The sequence below is a fragment of the Brachypodium distachyon genome, chromosome 1 (genome assembly GCF_000005505.3).
Source record: "Brachypodium distachyon strain Bd21 chromosome 1, Brachypodium_distachyon_v3.0, whole genome shotgun sequence".
In the NCBI taxonomy this organism is placed as follows: domain Eukaryota; kingdom Viridiplantae; phylum Streptophyta; class Magnoliopsida; order Poales; family Poaceae; genus Brachypodium; species Brachypodium distachyon.
The window spans coordinates 49,415,078-49,442,696 of record NC_016131.3 but is presented as its reverse complement, the minus strand read 5'-3'; the positions used below and the strand labels follow the sequence as shown (position 1 = coordinate 49,442,696).

The 27,619-nt window shown below is 47.3% G+C and overlaps 4 protein-coding genes and 1 long non-coding RNA gene across 13 annotated transcripts; 3 read left to right on the top strand and 2 right to left on the bottom strand.

The window, feature by feature from the left end:
• Positions 1 to 1,023: 1,023 nt before the first annotated feature.
• LOC100845521 lies at positions 1,024 to 14,293 on the bottom strand. 7 transcript variants are annotated; one of them, XR_002962154.1, is made up of 6 exons: positions 11,459 to 12,102; positions 11,287 to 11,382; positions 10,477 to 10,504; positions 10,193 to 10,250; positions 9,907 to 10,092; positions 1,024 to 1,042 (listed from the first exon to the last, which is right to left on the bottom strand). It is a non-coding gene; the product is annotated as an uncharacterized LOC100845521 (long non-coding RNA). The 7 variants fall into 7 exon arrangements; XR_002962151.1 differs by lacking the exon at positions 1,024 to 1,042 and adding an exon at positions 14,085 to 14,293 and having other exon boundaries at positions 9,554 to 10,092; positions 11,459 to 11,660; XR_002962152.1 differs by lacking the exon at positions 1,024 to 1,042 and adding an exon at positions 14,085 to 14,293 and having other exon boundaries at positions 9,554 to 10,092; positions 11,459 to 11,604.
• Positions 6,646 to 9,313, top strand: LOC100841188. Of its 2 annotated transcripts, XM_014897908.2 has the most exons (2): positions 6,646 to 7,800; positions 7,939 to 9,313. In XM_014897908.2, the coding sequence occupies exons 1-2, from the start codon at positions 6,727 to 6,729 to the stop codon at positions 9,061 to 9,063; spliced, it is 2,199 nt and encodes a 732-aa protein (XP_014753394.1). In that variant the 5' UTR covers positions 6,646 to 6,726; the 3' UTR covers positions 9,064 to 9,313. The 2 variants fall into 2 exon arrangements, with proteins under 2 accessions (XP_014753394.1, XP_003561169.1); XM_003561121.4 differs by having other exon boundaries at positions 6,646 to 9,313.
• Positions 13,204 to 16,088, top strand: LOC100845219 (BURP domain-containing protein 10). Of its 2 annotated transcripts, none has more exons than XM_010229783.3 (3): positions 13,204 to 13,433; positions 14,650 to 14,785; positions 15,184 to 16,088. In XM_010229783.3, exons 1-3 carry the CDS (start codon positions 13,392 to 13,394, stop codon positions 15,924 to 15,926), a joined length of 921 nt encoding a protein of 306 aa, XP_010228085.1. In that variant the 5' UTR covers positions 13,204 to 13,391; the 3' UTR covers positions 15,927 to 16,088. The 2 variants fall into 2 exon arrangements, with proteins under 2 accessions (XP_010228085.1, XP_003557180.1); XM_003557132.4 differs by having other exon boundaries at positions 13,214 to 13,433; positions 15,181 to 16,088.
• Positions 16,089 to 17,165: 1,077 nt separating this feature from the next.
• Positions 17,166 to 19,248, bottom strand: LOC100840881 (bisdemethoxycurcumin synthase). The gene is made up of 3 exons (XM_014896273.2): positions 19,128 to 19,248; positions 18,185 to 18,900; positions 17,166 to 17,945 (listed from the first exon to the last, which is right to left on the bottom strand). Exons 2-3 carry the CDS (start codon positions 18,891 to 18,893, stop codon positions 17,425 to 17,427), a joined length of 1,230 nt encoding a protein of 409 aa, XP_014751759.1. The 5' UTR covers positions 18,894 to 18,900; positions 19,128 to 19,248; the 3' UTR covers positions 17,166 to 17,424.
• A 5,647-nt stretch (positions 19,249 to 24,895) lies between these two features.
• Positions 24,896 to 26,296, top strand: LOC100840584 (2-hydroxyisoflavanone dehydratase). The gene is made up of 2 exons (XM_003561119.1): positions 24,896 to 25,957; positions 26,000 to 26,296. The coding sequence occupies exons 1-2, from the start codon at positions 24,896 to 24,898 to the stop codon at positions 26,294 to 26,296; spliced, it is 1,359 nt and encodes a 452-aa protein (XP_003561167.1).
• Positions 26,297 to 27,619: the final 1,323 nt, after the last annotated feature.

Sequence of the window (27,619 nt, the reverse complement as noted above, 5' to 3'; positions counted from 1 at the left end):
CATCCCAAACCTGATGTTCCTGGGCTCTGCGCCGAAGTCTGGAAACTCCTCGTCCAGGGTCCTCCATTGAGCCGCATCGGCGGGGTGTCTGAGTACACCATCGTCGTTACGGTACACCCCATCAGGATCGATATCCTTCTGAGTCGCGTCGTGGAAGATGAACCACCTGGCCTCCTTCTCGTTTTGAAACCAACGCTCCAGTCGGCTACCACACGGGAGGTACCATTCCGTCTTCGCCGCTGGACCACGAGTCACTTCTTCCTCCGGGAGGCCCTCAGGATTGGGGTCTTTCTTCCTGTATCGGGATGTTTTGCATACTGGACAGTTGTGCATGTCTTTGTAGTCACCCTTGTGTATGATGCAGTCCAACGGACAAGCATGGTATCTGACAACCTCTAACCCGAGGGGACATGCAACCTTCTTCGCTTCGTATGTGCTCTTAGGAAACATGTTGCCCGCAGGAAGAACCGTAGAATGGTAACTCAAAATATCCGTGAATCCCGAGTCCACGATGTTATATTTTGCCTTCATTCGGAGAAGTTCGAGCGTTACTTCCAGCACACTTTTGTCCGGCCCTGCATTTTCATACAACGGCGTCTCTGCGTCCTCCCTCAGCTTCTGGAATTTGCGGGACACTAACTCATCGTCAGCGTCATCTAACTATTTACGCAGGTGCACATCATCTAGCATTTCGGCCACCCTGCCTTGCGGAACTTCTTGATCTTCGCCACGGCATGGTTCGTCGGATGGATCATCATGCTCCATGTTCTCCATTTCTGAGTCGCTTTCAACTTCAATGGCATCCTCGCCGTGACAAGTCCAACGTGAATAACCCAACACAAAACCATGTAGGAGCAAGTGCAACTCCACATCGCTTGGCAGAAGCATCATTGTGTTACGACAATTGCTACATGGACAACATGTCATGTCGTCCCCTTTTCTCAGCATATGTTCCGTGGCGACATCAGTGAAGTCCTTCAGTTTTCTTATCCATTCTTCGCAATTTCTTGTCTCCTCGTACATCCAAGCACGGCTCATCGAGCTAAAACACGATAAACAAACAAAAATCAAGTTACATATAGTATCACACAAAATTTCGGCATGACCTTTGCTATAAAATTTACAAATTTTGCAAAAAATTGCCAAATAAACACCCACCCACACCCACATGTGAACACAAACGGCACGATGGCCCGTATACATGTACAAACAAAAATATTCACCAACACGGCACGATGGCCGCGGAACATGCACATTCAACACATATTTTATTGAGAGAGAGCAGCTTAATTAATCACAGAGGGGAGCAGAGGGAGAGAGGGGACCAGAGAGACAGAGGGGAGGGGGTGCGCGCGCAGCAACCATAGAGACGAAAGAGGGGAGGGAAAAACGGAGCTAGGGGAAGAGTGGGGGACCTCCCAAGCAAGGGGGCCGGCCAGGACAACTCCTGGAGAGAGATCGAGCTCTCCCGGCCGCCGGCGCCATTTTAGCCACATCGAAGAAGAAGAGAAGAGTGGAAGGAGCTAAAGGAAACGGGAGGGAGAGGAGGAAGGAGGAGAGGGAAAGGGAGCAACCTTCCGGCCGCCGGCGCCATGGAATTTTGGCAGAGCTTCGCCGTCGCCTGTGTGTTCAGGAGCCGCAGCTGGTCCAGAGATGCGTGAGCTGAGGAAGATAAGCCACAGTAACTTTGCTTTATACAGAACTTACCAGTGGCGGTTTAAAGAATCTGCCCGTCACTGGTAAACGGGATGGGAATCTCTAAAGAGCACTAGTGGCAGGTAACCGATGCGGCCATTGGAACTAGGAGCACTAGTGGCAGTGGAAGCCGCATGAGTGCTGGCACCGCCACTAGTGCTCCACTAACAGCGGCGGTGGAAGCTAACCGCCACTAGTACTCGTTTCAAATTCTTCCAACGACTTACCAGTGGCGGTTTGTTTTTTCGACCACTCTAACCGCCACTAGTGCTCGTGCGTCGGTGACTACTAAGCAGGTCCAGTGGCGGTGAATGACCACCGCCACGGGTGCTAGAGCACCGGTGGCGATGCTGGTCGTGCGAGTGCTTTCACCGCCACCGGTGCTCCACTAGCAGTGGCGGTGGTTGCTCACCGCCACTGGTATTCGTTTTGGATTCCTCCAACGACGTCCAGTGGCGGTGAATGTTTTGGACCATCTGTACCGCCACTGGAGCTCGTGCGCCAGTAACCCATTCTGGCGTAGTGGGGTCAAATCAAAGAATAAAAATATAATGCATGCATGTAAACCTTTCATCAGCCAACAGGAAAGGTGCTGTCTTCATTCTAAAATACATAAAGTTTTAGGAATGAATACAGTCTTGAAGATGTAAAGTTTGGCTGTTACTTGTATACTGATATGTTGTTGATAAATTTAAAAGTGTACATAGTTATAAATTATTTATATCTGCCTACTCATGCTGCTCTCATTCTAAAAATATTATTTTTCGTTGAAAAGTGCCATCTATTTTGAAGAAGAGGCGCAGTAGTAAATGTATATGCATGCATGGTACACCTTAATTTATTACAAGCTTGAAAAGTGTCATCTATTTTGCACACTATATGTTAGTACATTTAGTCATTTTTTAATGAACTGGTACATGTGCCATGTTTGCTTACTTGAATTGCATAATGCACGTACGTACGGGCAACTTATTTAGTTGATGGGTATTTTACTAATTAGTATACTAAGTACTCTATACTCCATGCAGATATATGTACGACGTTGAAAAGATTAAATATTACTACTCCTTTCAACAAGATTGGAATCTAGCTAGCTCATTTATAGTCACAAGTGAACTTGCAATAAATATATACTATTACTATATATTTATAGTCAAAAGTGAACTTACTGATTAAGTAATGGACATGATTCCTGACCCAGATCGTTTGGCACTATTGACAGATGCCCTGATCTTGCTTGATGCCTTTTGCGTTTTCTTTCGCGACAAAGACAAACGAAACCATAATATATTTGTGATATGCATGGGCTTTTCGTTAAGTACGTATACTGCATACCATAATGGTACTCCTTCAATTATAATATACATTGCATCTTTTTGTAGGAGAGTAATTAATAAACTAAAGCGTGTGACAAGATCTGCTTAGATGCGTAACTTGAGCTAAATAATACACATATGCATGAATACTGTAGCATCTAAGCGTGTTCATATATGTATGTCATGGACCAGGGCACGTTGAGGTGGTTCTTTATCAGTTGTTACTTTGACGCTGAAATTAAAGCTGAAAAGTTGACAAAGAATCTAGCAGCTAGGCAAAAGTGCGGATTAAGTGAAGGACATGATTCCTGATCTCGATGGACTATTATATCTTGAAGTTGACAAAAGTTGATCCATCCGACAGGGCAGGAATACGTAACAACTTTGTTTGGAATTATTGGCAGGCCGCTCTTGGTGGGCATACTGGCATGCATCCTTTTGCTTTTTTCTTTGGCGAAAAGATGAATAGATTGAAATGGCATATATTTTATCTTAAGTACAGTGAAATGCTACACGTTTACTCCCTAGGTCACAGTATATAGTAGTAAGATTTTTGTTTTTGGTATTAATCCATCCCATAGTACGGTAGCGCTTCAAGCAGTCAGGTTACTATTTTCTTCGTTTTGACCGGATCTTCAAAACTAGACATCGAGCTGGATATAATTGAGAAAAGTCCATTTTGTATCCTGAACTTGTAAAGATTGTCTAAATCGAACCCTGTCCTTGTAATCCCGGATTTTCAAACCCTGGCCTAATTAATCCTGATAGATTAACCCCTTAACACGAGATAAGGCATTTGGTTGAGTTGGGATTGCGGATGTGGCTTATTAGTCGGGATTTTAGATGGGCTTTAGGGATATGCCGGCCTGCTTGTAACTTTAGCTCATCAAAACCCCTAACCCATCGTTGTCGTTGCCTCTGCTCACTCCCGCAACTCTCCCTCTTCCACCTGAGCCATTTGTACAGCACCGATGACCGCCTCTCTTCCATGCTAGTAACTTCTTCCCACCGGCGATTCTTGTGCCGACGAGGACGACATCGCTTCTCTTCAATCGCCGGCCGCCTCCTCTCTCAACTGCGCATGAACCGTAGAAAATTATCCCCACTTTTGATCGGGGACGAACCGGTACGAGAAATATAGCGACGTGGGACCCACATGCAATGCTTAGTCAGTGAATCCCATGACACGTCAGCAATCCCTACTCAACCAATGTACATATATTTTTCACGGTTTTGCTATTTCTTAGGCGACTGAGAAATGTTGAAGTATAAGTGGATTGCGTAGCCCCTTTCATCAGATCGGTCTTTTAGGTAAGATGGCTAGATGGGATATCTTAACATGCTATCAGAACCAAAGGTCTCAAGTTCAAGTCCCACTTTCACAATTTATCTTAAAAATTGTTGTTACCCCCTCCGTCCATTTATTGGCCTCTTGAGCCACTATACCTCTGAGTTTACACGTGTTGACTTCTCTTCACCCTCACACGTGAGGGGGGTGTTAAAGTGTATAAGTGGATTGTCTAGCCCTTTCCATTAGATCGGTCTTTTGGCTAGATGGGGTATCTTAACATGGTATCAGACTAGCGATCCTTCGCCCATGTCTTCCGCTGCCGCCTCCTTGCCGCCAACGCCTTCACTGTTGCCGCCCGCCTCCTCAACACCACCGTGGCTCTCACACCCAGCACCATTGGGACCCTCCAAGCAGGCGTCTTGTTCTCCTCCTCCCAGGCTGCTGTTATGGCCGCCTCGGCTCCGATCGGATCGTCGGCCGCCGCCGGCTCCGATCTCTCTGGTGGACTGCCGACTGCTGTCCCATCTCCTCCTTTCTACTTTGCGCACCTTCTCAGCGTCAAACTCACGTCCGACAACTATTTGTATTGGCGTGCCCAGATCCTACCTCTCCTCCATAGCCACTACCTCATGGGCTACATCGAGTGCCCTGCCCGCCGGACTTCCTCGCCATCGTCGTGGCCGGCGGCGCTCCTGTTCCGAATCCCGCGCATCGCGTCTGGGTTCAGCAAGACCAGGCGATCCTCTCTGCCATCCAGTCGTTGCTGTCTGCGGGGGTTGCTGGCATGGTGCTCTTCGCCTCCACCTCCCGCGACGCCTGGTCCACTCTCCAGAGCAGCTTTGCCTCGCAGTCCACAGCCCGGTCGATGCAAATTCGCAATCAAATTGGCGAACTGAAGAAGCGTGATCTCTCTGCAACGGTCTTCTTCAACAAGGTGAAGACCTTGGCGGACACACTTGCCTCCATCGGCCAACCTCTTCGTGACGAGGAGTTCACGTCCTATGTCCTGAACGGCCTGGACAGCGAGTACGACTCCCTTGTTGAGGTTGTTCATGGCCGAGATCTTCCCATGCGGCCTCATGATCTCTACACTCACCTCCTCAGCACTGAGCAGCGTATTGAGTCTCGGCGTGCGGCTGATGTCTACAACGACGTCTCGTCAGCCAACGCCGCCTACCAGGGCGGGTCTCGCACCTCCTACCGCCCCAACAACGGCGCCTCCGACTCTGGTGGGGGCAAGCTGATCCTCGCTACCCCGCCGCAACAGCAGCGATCAAGCCGGAGGCACCCTCCTCCAATTAATCGCGCCAACACCGGCCGTGTGGTGTGCCAGCTCTGCGGCATCCCGGGACATCTCGCCTCACGCTACCACAAGCGCTTCAAGCGCGACTTCCTTGGCATAGGCAACGATGGCCGCAACAACGAGCGGCAAGCTGCCATGGCGAGCCAAGGAGGCCACACCCCATCCTATTCTATGGATGCAAGCTGGTAGATGGACACGGGAGCCACGGATCATCTCACCAGTGAGCTTGACAAGCTGACCGTGCGTGAGCCCTATCATGGCCATGACAAGGTCCATGCTGCCAATGGACAAGGTATGCTCATCTCTCACATTGGTCAAGCATCTATCCCAACCAGCAAATCTAAAATACTTCAACAAGAAATAACTATTTGTTAGTCAATGATAACAACCTTTTGATTCAATCATTGAGATTCGTGTAAGATTATTGTAGATCTCATGGATAAAAAAATCTTCACTGGATGGCTACGATTGTTGAATGAGAAATAATTATTTCTTAGGCGACTGAGAAATAGACACTCCCTATTTTTCAATCACACATTTAGTATGATTCTCTACTGCCTATTTTTTATTGAACAAACAGTATGAACTGTCTTCACTAAGTAGAAAAGAAATGAACAGTTAATGAGGAAAACAGGTGGAATGCCGATGCAAAATTTGGGGTCGTCGCTCAATTACATACCGCCTACTGTCGCCACCGGGTTACGTAGATGGTCCACCATTTTCGAAAATGGAAGTTTTTATGGCATATCGATCAAAAACTCAAAACCCGTAGAGTATCACAGTACTCCCGGCCAAATACGAAAGCACTTACTTTGTGCAGAGCAAACGCCAGGCAATGATGTCATGCACCTTACCTCGATCATTGGAGCTAGCTCACGCTCTGAGCGAATCAAAGCCAGCTTTGCCGTGCGAGCGACGCTATGCCAATGGTCTAAGAATATGTTCTCACAAGGACATGACCGCTTTGCATCTGATCCATGCATGCATGCATGGCGCCAACTACAAAAATCTGAGCTAGCTGCGTGTGCTTGCATGCATTCATATACATGGCTAGATCGAGCTAGCATCGTCTGAGTAATTTGCTAGCTTTGGTAGATATATAGACGACATACAACTTAACGATGAGTAACAATGATACCCTTAGTGGGCGTCTCATGGTACGCTTCTGCGACCCTGAAATCGACACGTACGTGAATAACATGACCAAGACGTACACGGACACGGGAAATGAGGCGTCCATGGTGGCCGCCTCCGTCATCATGTTCGTCCTCGCCGGCCTCTTCTTCAACCTCAACCTCTTCAGCCGCTTCTCCGACGTCAGCGCCATCCTCGACCCCAAGGTCCGCCTCTTCCTCACCTCCGGCCTCTCCCTCTTCCTCCCCGTCATGTCCTACCTCTTCTCCGAGGCCAAGAACGCCGGTGCCATGGCAGCTTTGCCCGGCCGGAAGCCTGACCTCTCGCTCCACGCCGGCATGATCCTGGTGTGGATGCTGCTCGTGGAGCTCCTCCGAAAGAAGGTCGATGAGGTCCGCATGCGCGGCTACTCCGGCACCATCCAGCGTGCTGGTCGTGTCGTGTGGCTCGGCAGCCTTGTCTTCTTCAACATCCGCAACGTTGGACGGAAGGCCGTGTTCGGCATCCTTTGGGTCCTCTGCGCCACCAAAGTGGTGCAGCGGATCGCATTCACCGAGGTCGGCAAGCGCTCCTATGCGTGCGGCAAGAACTCCCGCCTCGTGTCCTCCTACATGTCTCAAATACTCCTGCAAAGTCCTAGACGACAGGATGACCGGCAAGAGGCGCCATCAACGTCCATAGTAGATGTCGAGCAAGAGGCCGGCAATGGCGATGCTGGTGATGACCTGTTGAAGAGGTCCAAGTTCCTCGTGATGGGAGAAGAAGACTTGGTTATCGAACCAACCGCTGATGGCTACAAGCTGAAGGAGATCACCCAAGATGACACCGTCGTCACCGTCGGCAAGATCTGGAGCCATGGGGCAACCGGCATCGAGCAAGCTAATCGGATCAAAAGGTTGTGCCTCTCCTTCGCGCTATTCAAGCTTCTGCGGCAAAGGTTCGAGCACCTGCCTCCGGTGACCAAGGAGGAGACCAAGGAGTGCCGCGACCTCATCTTCAAAGGTGTCTACAACGACAAGGAGGACAATGCAGAGGCAGTGTTCCAGATGATGAACGATGAGGTGAACTTCCTCTGCGAGTACTACCACTCCGTCATCCCTGTCGTCCTCGCGAGCCCTTTCTTCTGCCTTGCCAACTACTTCCTACTCCCCCTGGTGGTGCTCGGTCTCTGCATTATGACCGTCGTGCTCTGCGGCCAGGGGGATGCGCGCTACGCGTTTCAAAGCATCAAGAAGGACAACTACGCCATGTCATCTGGCATCGTCAACACCACACTATGCCTCCTCGTCAAGGCCATCCACCGGCCGCAAGCCTTCTTCACGGCGATCGACTTCTTCATCACCATGCTCCTCTTCGTCATCTTGTTCTATGAGGAGATATGGGAGTTCCTAGTCTTCCTCCTCTCCAACTGGTTCATGGTGTCGCTGATCTGTAACTACGTGGCCAAGCCTCGGTGGCAGAGGAGCCCGACGTTTAAAGGCTCCATCCACCGCATCCTGTGGGTGCGAGGAAAGATGAGCCAACCTGCCTTGACCTTCAAGCAGTTCTCCATCTTGGGTCTTCGATGGCCGCTCGTCCTTGGCATCCCTCCCATGTTTTCTCTGCTTCTGCAAACGGTGCACGTGCCCAATAAAGCCAAGCATTCAATCATCAAATCCCTCATGGCGCACAGCAGCCAAAACGGCAACAACCCTCTCAACAACGGCAAGTCAGTGCTTGCGAGGACAGGCCGAAACTATCTCTTGCCGGCGTGCAGGAGCGAGAGCATCGCCGAAGTCATCCTCACCTGGCACATAGCCACTACCCTCATGGAAGCCAAGTGCCCTCCTGGCAACGGCAAGCAGATGAAGGGGTCCGCCACGGTGGCGACGAGGCTATCCAGGTACTGCGCCTACCTGGTGGCCTTCCACCCGGACCTCCTCCCGGACAACCAAGAAAAGACGGAGCGCGTCTTCGAGGCCGCCAAGGCGGAGCTCAAGGGCAGGCTTGGCTGCGGAAACTACTTCCTCTCTTGTTGGGGCATGAGGGTTGATAGCGTCGCAGCAGCGGCGGTGGCAGGGGATGAGTGGAAGGACGGCGAGGTGGTGCACAACGGCGCGAAGCTGGGGAATATGTTAAGGGGAGAAGCCACAAGGGATGGAGGTAGCCAGCTGGAGACGACGTGGAAGCTTCTTGCCGACGTGTGGACGGAGCTCGTTGTGTACCTGGCGCCGTCGAGCGACGAGGAGCACGTGATGGGACACGAGAGTGTGCTGGTGCAGGGCGGCGAGTTCATCACCGTGCTCTGGGCTCTCACCACCCACACCGGCATCAGCAGGACGTAATTGTAGCACTCCGTTTGCCTTTGCTAACTTGTTTTCATGACGTGTGTGTAAGTTTTTTGTTTTTGTTTTTTGCATATCTGGCTTCACGACTTTTAAATCTTACGTCTTCTTTTTATAGCTCTTTTTATAGCGCTTAAAGCTTTGGTTGGCTGTGTGGTTCCTGGGGTATGCTTGCATGTAATTTTTTATTGAGGGATTGACTATTTGTAAGTTTATTTGAAATAAAATAGATCTTGGTTGCCAAGCATCATGCATATGTAGTTTGATCTTGCCATTCTGTGATTGGTACTCAGTTTGACTTTTGATTAACCAACTAACCGCGGACTCTCCATTTTTCATGACAAAGATAAGGGAAGAAGGACTAAGCATCCGTAAGCTAATCTGATCTTAGCATGTGACTGGATTGATGTTACCGTGCACATATGTAAGAGTCAAATTTGGCAACATCATTTTTGTAAGTATGTGTCATAAATTTGTACAATGGAAATATTATATTGTGAGACATTTTCCATCCAAAAATCATGCTGCAGTGAACATTTTTTCCAGGAAAATTAATTATCGACAAGCTAATATAAGATTGCAGATATATAGCATTTTCCCAGATGTGAACGGTGTGGTCCTCCGAATCACCACTTATTTAGTCTCAGCGCTTAACACGCAAAACGGTATATTTCGCCGTGACGGGCCACCACACTATATCTCTTCTGCATATTTGTTGATTTTAATATCCTTGCAGGATGCAACCTTAATTCACATCAGGGAGGAATGCTTATATATACAGCTATGCCCGGTTCTGACCTGAAACTAATAAGCAGCTCTTAAATAGAGGCAGTTGGAACATACCAGGAAGACATACACTGATAACCGACCGTTGTTGCCTGGTCATCGACTACCGTCCTGCTCTGTCTGGTCAATTTTCGAAATCCGGTATTATAATTCTTGGGCATAGCTTCTCTACAGACCCATCTGGTGGCCCGTCAACAGGTCGTAGCTTAATCTCGTGAAGTGTTGGCCACAATTTTCCGGTCACTGAAATTAAGTACCAGTAGAGTTAATTGTGTCTCCCAGATCAGAAGAACCCAAGAGGCTTGGCTGAAAATAGTGAGCTGAAAGTACTAAAATTACTCACCGAACAATCTATTGTTTTCTTCATCCCAAGCTATACCGTTTAGAACATCAAGAGCGGCCTGGAACATGGAACAGATTCTCTTTCATATAACTTCTTCTCTTAAATTTGGATTATTTTGTTTTGTGTTTCTATGCAATTTCTGACTTGCTATTCTCTGTGTTCATGCAACTATTATTGACACTGAATAGAATGTACCTCCTTCCAGCAAGGATGATCAGAAACAGGGTAACAAAGTAAAGAAACATGGAAACACAACGTTCAGCAATAGACCGTAAGCTACTCACCAAATTACCAGGACTCCGCAAGTGCTGCCTGCAAGAACCCAGTCATCAATAGTTAGTTATTTCAAATTCAGAGACTAAAAATAGAACAATTTATGAGAAATCTAAGAACAGACAATAAATAGGCATAGAACAACATCAATCATTTCTGTTCAAGACATACCTCAGCTCATGAATTCTAGCAATGCAATCTGTCTACATATCATAGATTGGAATACTGAGAGTTGGAAGCAATATTACAGCAAATTGGCAGGCAATTCACAGTGTATTGTTACAGCAGGTATTATTTGAGGTCCACATAAACAAAATAGCAGAACTATGACAGGTGGAACCAACTAGTACAAGTGTCGAACTAATATTTCATTCCCCCGCAGAACAAAAAGAACTGATATTGTCATTGATGTGATTTTTTTTTTTTACTCCAGTCCATAGTAGAAAAAAAAATCTTTTATTGGTCATGCAAAGACAATACTCCTACCTGAGACACCTAACAAAAGTTGAGCCAATTGTATTCTAGAAACATAAAACTGGGCCAATTTCATTTCATGCCAATAGCCTATTTGCAGTAACAAGGCAAACAAAGGGCACACACAAGAAAGCTAGCTTGGTACATCTCAGTAGAAGCTGCGGCACACCATTGCATTTGTGAAATGTCATCCATATTGGGTCTGGATGAAGTATTTACATATTACACAAGGGAATGTCATGGCAACACTAAGATACGCTAATGGTCGTTCAGAATTTGACCAACTTATAGATTAATAACTAATCATAAATTATTAAATTTGCCAGCAAGGAGAAAGTAAAAGTAACCTGCAAGACATTTTCCCATACTTCACCATCTATATATTCCAGCTCATTAATATATGAACGTCATTGTCTTGATACTTCATGTTACCGTCTTCATGGCTACAGCAAAGTAAATGGCAAATGATAGATGAAATCTGAAAGCTAAAACAATATCGAGGACAGCGAATATGATTACCTTGAAGAGATTTCGGATCCATTTGATACAAACTTGAAGTACCATCTGTGCCAAAAAGAACTTTCCCATCAGTAGCCAGCCCCCACCCATCACGCATTTTATGGGTAAAACTCTCACGCTCCAGCAGAGAAGCAATAGTATAGAGCCTGTTGAAATATAATTTGCAGAGAAGCAATAGTGTCATTTCTCCATACAAGAGACCCTGAAACACAATTTGCAGATTAGATTCTGATTTCCATCCCACTTCAGGCAGACAAATAATCTAAAATTTGGCAGTAACATTTTACTGAAACTGCAATATTTTTTATACTGTAACTTCAGGCCTAGTAAAATTTGAAGTTATGGAACATTCAGGGAACCTGAAAATAGCAAAGTTGTAGAAACAGAGCACCACCAAACATGTTTCTCGTGCAGCCGAAGAATTAATTAAAACAGAGCATCACGAAACATGCTTCTCTCAAGTCTAGGAATCAAAATTGAACATGTTTCTCGAAGCATCACCAGCCATCGATTAGTCGTCGAGAGATATGCTGCTGCTGGTAGCTCGTCACCAAACGCACTAATTCATTACAGTGATTTCGAAGCGAGCAATTCCGTACCACGGGAGGCGATGGGATCAAGGCGGAGGAGAAATCGAGAAACGTGCGTACCTCGGTGAAGGCCGGCCTCGGTGACCAGATCGAACGAGTAGAACCTGGTGGCGGCCGTAGCAGTTGCTGGGCGGAGGAGGAGGGACTCGGCGCGCCGCGGGGAAGGAGAGTAGGAGGAGGAGGAGTTGGAGCGCGGCGGAGGCAACGACGGCAAGTACCGAGCGGCGGAGGAAGAACGGCGGGGAGGCGCTGGGCAGCCTCTGGGAGGCTTCGGCGGAATAAAGGGCATCAAAAAAATCACAAAACGTGGAGTACGTAACTGATGAAAGCGCTCGACGGCCCAGGTCCAGCAGCCGGCCCAGGAGGGTGCTGGGCCCAGATATAGGCGCACGAGGCAGAGCCATTCATGCGGAGCTTGGCCAAATGGCCAGTAATCCCCTAAAAAAAACATTAGGCTCGCTGGCTACTACCAATATCACTATCTCAGAAATCTCCATTGCTGACGAGCGATTAACCATCAGCACAGGACCATATAACAAAGACCCTGCAGAAGAGAATCGTCCCTGAATCATTAACCATCGATCTGGTCATATAACAAAGACTCTACATGAGAAAATCGGTTCTGGACGGCTAACCATTTGGGGGCCATAAAACAAAGACCCTACACATGAAGGAATCTGCTGATCTGAACCTCTAGCTGATTAACAACCTGGCCATATAACAAAGACCTTACAAAGAGGAAAATCGTCTCTCGGCCGTTAACCATCGATCTGCGGGCCATACAACAAAGACCCTACAGTACAGGAATCGGCCCTGGACGGCTAAGATAAGATTAGCTACTACGTATTATAATCAGTCCCAGATTGTAATCCTCGTGATCGAGATAAGATTAGCTAGATAAGATTAGCCCTAGCTGTTTGTTTGTTCCTGCCGACAAAATATAACAGCACATAGAAATGGACAGAACACTACCTAGACGTCGAAGATCAGATCAATCATGCTACTCCTTCTGTTTCATAAAGATTGACGCGGCTTTGAACTAAGCCAATCTTTATGGAACGGAGGGAGTACGTCCAAACGAATTGAAGCAACTCACAGTAGCGAAAGAAGAAGAAGCAGCAGCAGCAGCAACAATTAAGCAGCTATCATGTGTTGTCAGTGATCCTATTCTGATTCGAAGAAGCAAATTAACAATTAATTATTTCAGGGTCCGCACGCTATATATGGATCGTCGCATCGGAAACGTCTGTAGTGTGCTCGTTCTAGCCTATAAATAGGGGTACATACATTCGCCGGTAGGCAATTAATCAGCAAGGGCGCCACAAAAGCTTGTAGGTGCGAATATGAGTCCCATGTTGTCAGCCACCATCTTCTCCTTCCTCCTGGTGAGCACATTCATGCATGCATCGTGAAATGCTTAATTTTCACACACCAACAATTAATATTAGCTTATTAATTAATATATGCATCATATACGATATATATGTGCAAAATTCTTCTAACCTTCAGTCATCAATATACTCATAGTAATAGCTACTAGTCCTATCTCTTGGCGCTCCAGGGTCCTGGCTAGAGGATACTTGTCATTTCATACATATCTTATGTGATAATATAAGAGGTCTTATGCATTACCCCAGAATTATTTTGAGCCGTCCATTTGTTTTGATCTAATGGTTCAGATGAATTTGCTAATCTTGATACTCTAATTTAGATATAGGGAGTAACCGGATGGAGTATTCCCGCACAGGGGTAAAAACGTAAACAAACCAAAACGTCCTCAGTTCCGGTCCCTCCTTCTCTCCCCGTCCGCCCGTTCCCCTTCCCTCCCCGTCCGCCGCCTCAGGGCCGCCTCGCCAGCTCCCTCCGCCGCCGCAGGCTGCCTTCCGATATCCTTCCGCCGCCAAATTTGGTGCTTCGGCCTTCCCTCATCCGCGCGTTCGAGGCCGCGACCACCGAGCTGGTGCGGCACCGACGGCCACGCTGATGAGCGGCTACACGGCGAATGCGAGGAAAAGGCCGAGAAGAGCGTGCCGAACCTGGTGTACTCGTGAAGCTGCTGGACCTGAGCCATCCCCTGCCTCCTGTTGTTGTCGGCCAAGAAGCTCTGCAATAAGTACGCCATCTCCTGCCTCCTGTCTCTGTTGGCGAGCAAGAGCTGCAGAACCTGAAGCTCTCCGAGATGAGCGTCGCCGGCGTGCGGCACGATGCCTTGAACCTCTACATCGTGGATGGGTGGAGAGCGGCAGCGGCGCTCTGCAATGAGGGCGGCGCGGGCTGGAGGCGAGGACAGCGGTGGCGCGCGGCGACGAGGGCGACGCGATGGGCGGAGAGCGGCGGCGGCGCGGACTGGAGGCGAGGACAGCGGTGGCGTGCTGGAGGGTGAGGACAGCTTCGGCGGCACGCTGCAGAGGGCGGCGCCGGCGCTTCAGTGGAGGCAGCGGATCGGGATCGGAAGGAGAAATCTGATTTTTCTTTTCTTTTTTCTTTTAATGTGAAATGTCTATTATGCCCTTCTCTAATACTCCATTTAGACTTTCTGGAGTACTAGGCACCGGAGAAAACGTCTAATATAATGATGGTGAATATATTATATATACACAGGTTATGGCTGTTGGGGCAAGCGGCGAAGGGGCAATAGTCTCAGACTCGGCAACTGCTACTGCTTATTGGCAGACAATGCTTCCCAACACTCCCATGCCACCAGCCATACTCGAGCTTCTGCCACACAATTCTGCCGGTCTCTCTCTCTCCCTCGCTGTCTCTCTCAGTAGTAATTGTGTTCATCGAAAATTTCTCTCAAATATATATTACGGTTCCACGTTAAAAGATGGGCTCTCTAATATAGTTGCAATATTTTGTGGTGGTCTCACCTGGCCAGACAAACTATTTTAAATTAATAGGAACAGCAAATAGCTAGGTCTAAGTAAAGTCTGTTTTAGAAGTACATGAAGAAATTAGAACTTATTTCTGACGGATTATTATTTAAAATAGATGACAGATTTTTCAACAAACAAACCCATTTTTTAGTACTCATTGCGTTTCTATTTACTGAGCTAGATATAACAGTTGACACTTAATTACCCATCCTAGCTCCTCTAGTAGTTAATTAACCACATATTGATTTATTGGCAGAAGTTGGGAATGACGGAGAGAGCCATGGTGACGTTACCGTGGCATTCTTTCTGGAGGAAGCCCTTACACCAGGATCCACCGTCACTCCCAACATCCCACCGATGTCTACCTCGGGTGCTCTCTTGCTACGACGACGCGACGCTGCCGCCTCCATCCCTATGTCCACAGAAAACTTCACGGACGTCATGAAAATGTTGGCACCGGTGTCCCGCACCATGGCCAACGACATATGGTCGACGCTCGACATTTGCGAGAACTTACTCCCTGTCAAGGGCGAGAAGAAGACATGTGTCACCTCATTGGAATCGATGGTGGAATACGTCGCGTCCATTCTCACCACCGGGGGTGACACGCGAAACCTCCGGTCCTTCTCCTCCCCCGACGTGCCCATGGAGGGTGTCGTGTCGTCGGGGAGAAATAAGTACAAGGTGTCGGCATCTCGGAGGGCCACGGAGCTTAGCGAGAGCGCGACGTGCCACGGCATGAGGTTCCCGTACCCGGTGTTCATGTGCCACGCACTGAACCCCACCAGGGTTTACACGGTGACGCTGGAGAAGAAGGAGGTCGACGTCGGTGGAGGACCGGAGAGGATGGAGGTTCTCGCCGTGTGCCACCTCGACACGTCGGGCTTCGAGCCCGAGGAGATGCCGGCGCATGTCAAGCCCGGCGACGCCCCGGTCTGCCATTTCATCGCCAGGGACGGCATCATCTGGGCTCCTGCGACGCCTTCCGTTCCTGCAGCTTGATGATTTCGCGTGCATGCTTGCAGATGCAGTAGCCATGCGGTTGATCTGTTACTGTACGTGTTTTGCTTTGGGATTTCAGTAAAACTGTATTGTAAGTTACTCCACCGTCTAAATAAAACTCCCGATCGAACTAGTACTAGTATTAAACTAGTATTTTATTTTTGTTTCTTTTCTAGATAAATAATTGGCTATTATATATTTTCTTGAGTGAAATTTGGCTATTATATAAATAACTAGCAGGTGTGCTCGCGCGTTACTGGTTCAACAAAATCATAAATTATTTATTTTTATTTTCTGTGTAGGAAACTCATGGCGTCGTCGAGGTCAGCATGCGGGTGTGGTGGCGTCGATTGTAAGACGGAGTAGGAGAAATCGTAAAAAAAAACTGGAAAAAAGAAAATAACGGACAGTGGCATATTGATTGTAATTTTAACAAAGTTAACCTACGGTGACGATCGTACCATCACTACCAACTCCAATTTAATATATCGGTATAGATACGGTATAAGCCTATTTATGCACAGGCACAGCGTAAAGCACATCAATTTTTTTTTCTCGAACAGTTTTTTTTAGAACAGCTTTATTTATTCAATTGTAACCCGGTCTTCCTTAAAAGGAATTTGGCCTAGTAGTTGGTCAGGGGCGAGGTAGGCCCATTGGACAGGCCCATCGAACACTCGACCACGCGACCTCGCGCGCCTTCGTTCAATCGTCCTTTCCTGGCCCATATCGTGCACAACAGACAGGCAAGTACGAGGCAAGCTTCGTCAGCACCGCCGGTAACGGCCCAAATCGAAACCGTCCGTTGGCATTGCTCTGGCCGGCCGATCTCCCTGTCTTCTCCATGAAAATGTTAGTGCACACGCAAACTTCCTACAGAGCCTGCCGCTCCCACTCGTCATTGTCCTAGCCGTGCAGTACCTTTCACAATGATAGATCATGGCGAAAGCTATATGTCGGGTGACAATGACCAACTGACACAACAATTAATGGTCTATCGTACGTACGAGCAGTCAACATCATCTACATGAGCTTTTTTTTAGGGGAATCATCTACAGTACATGAGCTTCCGCAATCATCTAGTACATGACAGACAGCTACAGTTGCCTAAGACTTGCAGACACACTATAACCATAAGAACCAACCAACATCAGCATGATTGATTATGCGTGCGCGCACACACAGTCACACACTACATGGAAACAACATCATCCCACCACGCACCACGCAGGCAACGTATGACATTATAACCTTTATTATTGACGGAAAACTTGAAAATATCAATTCTAACCATTACATTAAAAAAATAATCAGATGAAAGGTGGACCTCTAATCACTTAAACATATTTTCTGAAAACCCCCTAAACTTTTCCACCTTGGAGTTACTTTCACAAAATATATTCAAGTGATTAGAGGTTCGATCTTTAATTTGATCGGTATTTTTGAGATCTAATGACCATGAGATTGAGAGTTTTCAAGCTTTACATGTAAAATTTATTTATTTTAATTTATTTAGGTTGGTAGCAGTAGCAGGTGCGTGCAGCAGCATGGTCTCGACAGTGAACCCCGGTCCAAATCCCATCATGACCCCCCACTGATGATCCATTATCAATGGCTGCCGCCTTAGCTCGTCGAGGACGAAGATGATCGTGGCGCCAAGCATGTTCCCGTAGCTCCTCACGACGCTTCTGCTGGCCGCTAGCTTCTCCGGCGCTAACCGGAGCGCCCTGTCGATGTGGTCCAGGATCACAGTGCTTCCCGGGTGCACTGCCCAGAAGAGATCATTCCATTCCATGTTACCATCGTCCACGCCGATGGCGGCGAACGCCTCCAGCAAGCACCGCTCGACGTTGTCCGCCGCCAGCCTCGGCAGCTCGGTGGAGATGACCCCGTCGATGACGCCGCCGTTCTTGAGCTGCATCGTGAGCACCCCCTCCGTCCCCGGTATCACGGCTTGCGAAGCCGACACCATCTCGAACAGCGGCGGGTGCTCGTTGCCGATGATGTCGCTGTCAGCACCTATTTGAAATATAATAAGCATATTAACAGTTCGAACTTTTAGGTCAATTAGTTAGATAATTAGTTAGATACATCAATTCAATATGCATATTAAAGTCAATAGATCTCAAGGTCAAAACCTGACCAACGCGTTTATTAATTAAAATAGTTGTGGCATTTCTCAATCCCAGCCTGAAGTAGCCTACCTAGACATGAGCGGTAGTGTTGAAATAATATAGTAATGCACAATTGAACAGTACCGATGGCGCCAACGATGACGGCGGCCGCGCCGTCGCCGAACAGAGCCTGGGGGATAAGGCTTTCGAAGGAGTCGCCTTCCTCATCGGGCCCGCGGAAGGCGGAGACGGTGAGCTCGACGCAGGCCACGAGGACGCGCGCACCGCGGCAGTTCTCGGCCATGTCCTTGGCCAAGCGCAGCGCGGCGCAGCCCGCGGCGCAGCCGTTGAGCTGGAGCACGGTGCGCCGGACGTCGCGGCGCAGGCCGAGGAGCGTGGCCAGGCGGGCGTCGCAGCCGGGGGCGTGCGCGCCGGCGTTGGTGCTGACGACCAGGTGGGTGATGTCCGCCGCCGGACGGCCCCACTCGGCGATGGCCTTGGCGGCCGCCGACGCCGCGAGCTCCGGGGCGGCCGCGGCGACGATGTCGAGCCGGGTGTCGAGGGAGGACGACGGCCCGCGGCGGCGGAGGAGCAACTCTGGGTGCGCCTTCAGCAGCCCCTCCGTGTGGTGGAAGAAGCGCTTCTCGACGCCCGCAGCGGCACAGAGCTTGGTGAAGACGTGTTTGAGGTGAGTGAGGTGGTCGCTGTTGGTGATTCGGAAGTAGTAGTCGGGGTAGTCGTCCTGGGACACGCAGTGGGCCGGGTTCGCCGTGCCGATGGCCAGCACCGCCGCCGGCCCGTCCGCACGCTGGGCAGCCCTGATCGTGCTCACTGGGGTGCTAATATTTGCCATTACTCCCCTATTGCACAATATAAGGCATGCATATTAGATACTTCCTCTAATTCTAAATTCTTGACTCAAATTTGTCCAAGTATAGATGTATCTATTCTTAAAAAACGTCTAAATACATGTAATATTTCGACAACAATTTAGAATCAGAGGGAGTATTAAACAAGTTACATGGTTCTTTCTTCAAATTAAATCTTAGGCACATACATACGTTCCAGAAATTTGAAGGCCTTATACCTTGTAGTCGTGTCGTGTGCGCCCGGTAGAGAAGAGGGCGGGATAACGAACGTTCAATAGCTAGAGTACTATTATTCGGTAGGTGCAACGAGAAAGACGGAAATGGAGGAGAGAAGAAAGCTGAGAGATGGGAGTGATAGGGGGAGGTGGCAGGTATATTTAAGCTCTCTCCCTCCCGGCCTCCCCTCCGGTAACTTTCCTAAATCTTACTCCCTCCGTCCCATTAAGTGACTCAAATTTGCTCAAATACGTCTAGTTACATGTAATAAAAAGTCACTTAATATGAGACGGATGGAGTAATCACTTGCGACCCTTAAGGTTGCTACAAATAAATAAATTAGATTACTTGACAAGTTGTTATGGGTAAAATATACTAGACTATTAAAAACCAAAAGTAATAGAAAGCTTATGCACTACTCCCTCCATTTCATAAAGGTTGGCGTATTTTGTTTCGTTAAGACAAAGCTTTGACCAATAAAAACTCTATTGATATGTGTTTTTTCATACATGAAATTTATATCAATGGATTCGTCTTTAAAAGTTCTTGCTAATGATCATGATTTCGTATCATATAACTTACATATTAATAGAGTAATTCTTGGCCAAAGACTTGTCTTAATGAAACAAAATACCGCCAACCTTTGTGAAATGGAGAGAGTATTGCATAACAGGCCATTAGTGGCGGGTGAAAATCGCCATCTGTGGCGTGTGCATCACACGCCACTAATTACTGGCCACTGATGGGTTTCGCATCAGTGTCGTGTGCAAAACCCACCGCTGATAGGTCAGCCCATCAGTGGCGGTCACACGCGCGCGCGCAGCCGACACTGATAGCATTTTCGTCATATAAAAAGACAATAGCACAAATCAACAAATCAAAAATCAATGAATCAAACGGTTTGATAAATTAATCACTGAATCACATACAACAAACAACATACAACAAATCACAGATAAACATATCACAAATCATTGTTGTATAGCCACACCCGAGAACAACGAGAACACCGTCGAGGAAGTTGTTGCGATTAAATAAGTGTCCAAATTGGCACAAATGGTAGTGACTGAAAGGGCCAAAATATTCATTAGAGGAAAAAAAAAACTATCCAAAACAGCCCTTACATGCTAAAAATATGTCATGAGCAGCCTAAAATGTCAACTTTCCATTTTTGGACCGGCGGTGTGTTTCAGCAAATGGCCACAAAATTATAATGGTACCCAGCAAATAAAAATTTGAGCGGTGTGTTTGGGCAAACGTCACAAAATAACGGTGTCCCCTGGTCAATTTCCCCACCTATTAATGCTTGAAAAGTGCCTTTATACACCGTAATATCTCAACTTGTATCCTATATTCAAGGCACTTGATATATTGGCCCAAAGGAGTATATCCACGGTAAAAAAAAGTGCCTCCAAAATATCTCTACAGCAAAAAAAGTTTCAACTAGTGTCTTTATATTTAGAGTGAATGTCACCTTTTACCCAGTAGTTTCATTTTTCTGACATAATTTACCTCATTTAACATAATTTCCACAAATTTACCTCATTTAATCAAATTTGTGACGTGAATTACTCCATCTATTATTTTCTCCTCAGTTGCCCCAAATAATGAAAGGTCCCGCACAACATCAGTTCTATGTCTTCACCATCGGATTAGATTAACGGAGGCACCGCCTGTGTAAAAGAAGAGAAGAGATAAGGATTGTGATACAATCTGACCGGCTGTGACTGAACAGAGACCGAGCGATGTTATCTCGTTCTGAAAACGGTGGTCGACATGTTATGTCTCTTGACGATCGATCTGGAGTCTGGACGTACTTTGCTCTCTCAACCTTGGTTCAATTCCTCAAGATCTGCTGCAACCTTGATTCAGTTTCTTCTGATTCAGGTTCGACGTGGAGGCCTGACCTATCATTGTTTGAGAAAAATGGGGAAACACTATGTGGTAATTCTATCACAAGTTTGATCGAGTGGGGTAATTTGTGTCACACATTTTGCTTAATGCGGTAATTTTATAAAAATTCTGTTAAATGGGGTAGATTTTGTCACAAAAAATAAAACTACGCAGTGTAAAAAAAAGGGAATTCACTCTTATATTTAAGATATTTTATATAGTGCCTCGGAGTACTATCTCTACATAAAGAAGTTATGCACTTAGTGAGGTGCCTCTGGAAAAGTGATGGATGATCTCTAGTGTGCTGAAGTAGATAAGCCTCCGTATTTATTTTGACGGAACAGCCTCCGTATTTATCACCCCGACCAACGGTTAGTTACCAGCTACACAAATTGTCGATGCGAATTAACGAGAGTAAAGAGCTAGCTTTGTGTATTTCGGAACGGATGGAATAGTGGATGTCCTCTAGGAAGAACATATAGAACCCAGCCGGCCACTTGATTTCATGCATGCTCATCGAACAGTCGATCGACGGGAAGAATATAGACCCCGGCCGGCCGGCCTTCTTCTCTTACGTTCTTGTTCTATCTTGCATTAATTAATTGGTGGTTACTTGTTAGTAAAACTCCACTTGTGAGACGAATTAAGATGGTTACCTCTAGGTTGATTGCCCCTTTGGGCATGCATGCATGAAACATCGATATGGTTTAGACTTTTGAGGCATATGATATAGACTTGTGATGAGACATTGGATGCCTTTTCGGGTCCCTGTTTTCCAAATGGGCTTGGCACTGCTCGATCAGTGAACACCAGATTGATTGCCTCTGGGCAAACTGATAGCCCCGCTGTTGTCCAGATCTTACGTGTGCAGTGTGTACCCATCAGAGTTTAATATTAATGTGTGGTCAGACGAAGAAGACTTGCATGCACCTACTCATCAGGAGTACTATATATGCAATAGGGACGGGGGTGATGGAGAATAAAAAGCTAATCACACTTATATATGCGCTTTCAATTCCAAAGTGTGTACTCCGGGCGCGGTCAGCAGCCGATAAATTGTACTCTATCCGTTTCATAATTTTTGTCTCAAATTTATCAAAAAATAAATCTATCTATTCCTAAAAAGTGTCTAGATACATGTAATATTTCGACAAGAATTATGAAACGGAGAGAGTAAGTACGTAGATTTAACTAAAAGCCCTTTGCTTGTGGTTAATTTAGCCTGTGATTCAATATATAACAGATAATCACATATGTGCATGGAAGCGAGTGTACGTGGTGTATATGTTCACGATCAAGATCTGTATCTACGGCAAGATATGACCTCACTCTATTTCTTCTTTGATTGACATGCCACGTCAAAAACATGTCTAAGTTATTATGCCAACATGCTCCCATTGCACCTCTGTATCCTGTTCCGTTATCTGTAACGCAACCCGAATGCCTTTTGCGAGTATCTTTTCCCCCCAAAAAAAATTATGCAATCTCTTTGGGCAATGCCCTATACATTAATTGGTGGTGGCTGATGTGTAACGACTTTTGTGTATAATGCCAATACAGTATGTCAAGTCAGACTATCTTGGATGTAAGTCGGGCGATTCCCCTTTTGAAGGAAATGAAAAGAATATCTTGGATATAATGCAGACACGCGTACCGTATTTATCACCCAACTAACCCAACTAACGGTGGTCTAGATCCCAAAGCAAAATTTCTGGGCGTGGACACTTTAATTAACCATGCAGGGAAAAGAATCTGCGCATCCCAATCTTTTTTCTTGGGAAGAATGCGCATCCCAATCCAAGTACTATTTTTTTTGTAAAGACAATCCAAGTACTCGGAAAGTTAGTATGGAGACTCCGTAGTATATACCGACCCTTCTGGAAGCAAGTAGAAGCCGGCCGGCCTCTTGAATGATTTCTAACGCACATGCATGCTACTTCTTCCATCCACAAATAATTGTATTTCTAAATTTTGTGCATTAAGGTACTGGTACAGCTCCACTTGTGGAGACGATGATGGTTATCACTAGGCATATATACATATTATAACGATAGGTTGATAGCTCATTCGTATCGGAGGCATACGCGAGATTGATTGCCTCTTTGGGCGGCATGCATATGGGTTGAGGTTGATCTATATTTTACGTATAGTACTACTACTTCACTTGTGGTTTAGCGAGCGGCACGTGCATATTGGTGAGACATAGCATATGGCGATGCCTTTTCCGCACCCCCCCTGTACGTATGCTTGCTCAGTCACCCAGATTGATTGCCTTTTGTGCATTCATTGGGTGTAACATCATCACACTACTGGTGCAACGTACGTGGTCAGACGAATTGAAGACTGGCGCCTATACTCAGATAGGGATACGGAGCGGGGGTTGTGATGCGATTTGGCTCGGCGCCACTCTAGATCGATCATCCCAGCCAGGGGTGGACTCTGCCGAGTTCCATCCAAAATAAATACTCCCTCCGTCACATATTAAGTATATTAAATAATTTTATATTACATGTATATAAATGATTTTTAAACATAGATACATTTATATTTGAATAAAATTGAGTCTTAAAGGGAGTATAAGAAGTTTAACTCCTGCTCATCATGGAAGAAGTAAAGTTCAGCATGCATTCTGCCAGTAACGAGGGGATTGATTCTCCAAATAATTGATCTTCTAAAAACATATAGCATTAAACTTGAAAATAAACACATTATGTTTTGGATGTCATACTGAATAAAGGTATGCGACTCCATTCCCATTACAATCTACTACATGGGGCTTTTGGATCTCACAATTTGTACTTATATTATTTTGTTCGTCTAAGCAACCTGACTTGGAAAGGGCATGTCACTGGACATAGTCTGTTCAACGATCTTAGCCATTTTTTCTCACAAAAAAACAATTCATGCGGCTATTCAAAACACCTATAAGATAATTTTTCGCTTCCGGGTCTACTCTTTTGTAACTTCGTCAACACAAATGTGTGGAGCAATATCAAGATGATTGATCTAGAGGTTTTAGGTTCAAAGAATCTAAATATCGGTGTTTGTTTTAGTTTGTTAAGTCATTTGTACTCAGTCGGTAAAGCCTGCAGATGATCCCCGTAAAACAGCCATTCCTTGTTGGCAACTTAAAGCAGGATTAGGGGATCAGTACACCAATTTTTGCTTTGCACCGTACCAGTTAATTAACGAAGCATGTCATTATGCGGTAGAAGCATTTTCTTTATAGCTACTCCTTAACACAAATGAAGGCTGAAGCAACGGCCGGCTACATGAAATATTTTAGGAAATAAATCATGAAAAGTTCGATTTATTTTGAACTAACGCATGTTTCAATGCATGCCATGCTTCCATCTATCGACCAACGTTGCTTCGGATGATTCAGGTTATTCACGTCATAGACCAACGCCTATCTTTTTATCATTACATTTCAATCGCAAGGTCCATAATGTTAGGCCATCGATAATAAATCTAAGCGAAGCTTGGGGAGGAATGGTTGGCCACCTTCAAAGGGAGAGACACGCCGTCCATGACTACACCGGCGTAATGCTTCAATTAAGGTGGCATAGTTTGCATTCCAATGTGGTGGGTCAGGCCGATGTCATGCTTGCATGTTCAGAAAAAAAAGATAGTGAAGATGGACCTGATGAGGTCGCATGTATGCATGTTAAGAGAAATTGCTAGTCGAAAAAATAAATAGTGAAGGTGGGACTGATGGGCAGCCACGCAGGCGAACCCTGCGGTCTATATAAACCCACTCTCTGCCTGCTCCCCCACGCCACAATTAATATCTGGCTAGGAGAGCAGAGCATAGCACCAAACAAAACTAACAACTTGCATTGCTCGATCTTGATCGAACTTACTTGGATCGATCAACATGCATGCAAACGCTGAGAATTCCCGGTTAGCAGCAGCAGCAGCAACCAGCCGTAAGGCGCAGCAGCAGAACGAAGTGGAGGTGCTGGTTGACCTGTACCCGTTCATCCGCAAATACAAGGACGGCCGTGTGGAGCGTTTCGTGAGCAGTCCATTCGTGCCTGCAGATGAGCACGGCCGTGTGGCAACCAGGGACATCGTCGTCGACCAAGGCAGCGGCGTCTCCGTTCGCCTCTTCCTCCCCTCCGGTGCCGGTGCCGCCGTGGATTCCGGCACCGGCGAGGCCTGCAGGACGAGGCTTCCCCTTGTTGTCTACTTCCATGGCGGCTCCTTCTGCTCCGAGAGCGCCTTCTCCAGGACGTACAACCGGTACGCGTCCTCCCTCGCCTCCAACGCCGGGGCTCTCGTCGTGTCAGTGGAGTACCGCCTGGCGCCGGAGTTCCCCATACCGGCTGCCTACGACGACGCCTGGACAGCGTTCCAGTGGGTGCAGATGCAGCTTCAACAGGTGCCATCTTCACTGTCTTTCTCAGCCGATCCATGGATCGCCGACTACGCGGACCCAACGCGCACGTTCCTGGCCGGCGACAGCGCCGGGGGCAACATCGCTTACCACACGGCTGTACGCTGCTGTCATCATCATCATAACTTGGAGATCGAAGGGCTGATCATGGTGCAGCCCTACTTCTGGGGATCCGACGGCCGGCTGCCTTCCGAGACGGACGACCCCGTCCCGGCCGGTTCCTTGTTCATGCCGGCTTACGGCGTGGACAGGCTCTGGCCGTTCGTGACCAACGGCATGGCCGGCAACGATGACCCCCGTATCAACCCTCCCGTCGATGAGATCTTGTCGCTGTCGCTGACATGCCGTCGTGTACTTATGGCCGTGGCCGAGAAGGACACCTTGCGAGACCGAGGACTACGGCTGGCGGAACGCATGGCGCCGCTGACCGACATGGCGGTGGTGAAATCGGAGGGCGAGGAGCATGGCTTCCACCTCTACAACCCGCTTCGAGCCACCAGCAAGAAGCTCATGAAGAGCATAGTACAATTCATCGGAAACGTCGTCGACGACGACAACGACGACCCGTGCGCGACGACGAAGAAGCCGTCGCCTGCGCCGCTCGCCGTAGCGCCATCACTCGTGCTAGGCGCGCCAACCAGGCCGTTTAAGGACGTGTTTGGTTATGGGATGGCCATGAAACGTTGGACACCACCGGATGCACGCCCTAATCATATCATCACAGCACTACGTACTAATAATGCGTTAAAATCTGGAACTAATAAGATCAAAAGCTATAGGTTATTCTCAGGGCCACTGCTGCCTCGTAAACACCAATTCTCTGAGGCAGTAGTTCCGTGGGCGTGGAATTCTCTGATCAAGAAGTACGGCAACTTCTAGATCTCAGGCTGCAGCCTGCAGACGAACATGCAGCCTAAAAAATCATATGACATGCGGCTGCGTGCTCCATATATATGCGGGACGACCAAATCCCGCTGCTAGCCCAAAATCTCGAGCTGTTATATAGAATTGTTAAATACTCCATCCGTTTCTAAATAGTACTTGTCGTGGTTTTAATTAGTGGGAGTATATTTCAACGGATTGATTAGTAAAATATGATCTTAGTCCTACCTACAATATTGGGTGACCAACATGATCTTTGTGTGAATGCCCACGTCTACTTTACTCCATCGATCAATTTACCTTTTATTGACTGAGAGGGCAAACCTTGTGTGGAGATAAATGCATATTATATTATTTTGTATACCTAATGTGCACAACTTTTGTGTATGGAGTATCTAATATGTACAAGTAACTTTTTTTGACGAACCTCGTCAGAGGGCGGGGAGCTCCCGCAATTCATTTAAGAAGAATAGAATGGCCTGGTTTATAAGGAAAACTAGGCCGAAAACCATACAAGAAAGCTCATCCTGCCTAGCTCAACTAGGCCCAGAGAGCCCAACACACCAGAAAACACTACTACCCCGTTGCCCACACAACACAAGAACAGCAACGCCCGTGCAACAAAACACACATCCAGGGCCGCCGCCCCGGCGTCCAACCGCCCAAATGCGCCCTGAGCAAACCACCTTCCACACCTTCCAGGGCCGCCGCCCTGACATCCACCGCTCACACAGGAGTTGCAACGCCGCACGAGACGGGCTCTCCGTACCCCTAGCCACGCAAGGCAACCGCTCGCAGACCTCGGCCGCCGCACCGGACCCGGGGCCGCCACCCCGACATCCAAGACAACCGACCCCCCATGGGATCGCAATGACCGGGCCGTTCATCTTGCTGCACCCAAACAGCACGAAGATCAACACCCTAGCCGTGGCAGACCGTAGGCCCACACCATAGGACTGAGGATGCAACGCTTTCCGGGGCCGCCGCCCTGGCGTTCACTGAAACCAAGTTTCAACTAGTGCCTTTATATTTAGAGTGAATTTCACCTTTTACCTAGTAGTTTCATTTTTTTGACATAATCTCCTCATTTAACAGAATTTCTACAAATTTACCTCATTTAAGCAAACTTGTGACATAAATTACTCCATCATATCTATTATTTTTTCATTGGTTGCCCTAAATCATGAAAAGTTGGTCCCGCATGTCAGTTTAACGTCTTAACCATTGGATTCAGATCGGATTGGATTAACCGAGCCACCGTCTGTGTAAAAGAAGAGAAGAGATCAGGATTGCGATACGATCTGACTGATTGTAACTGAA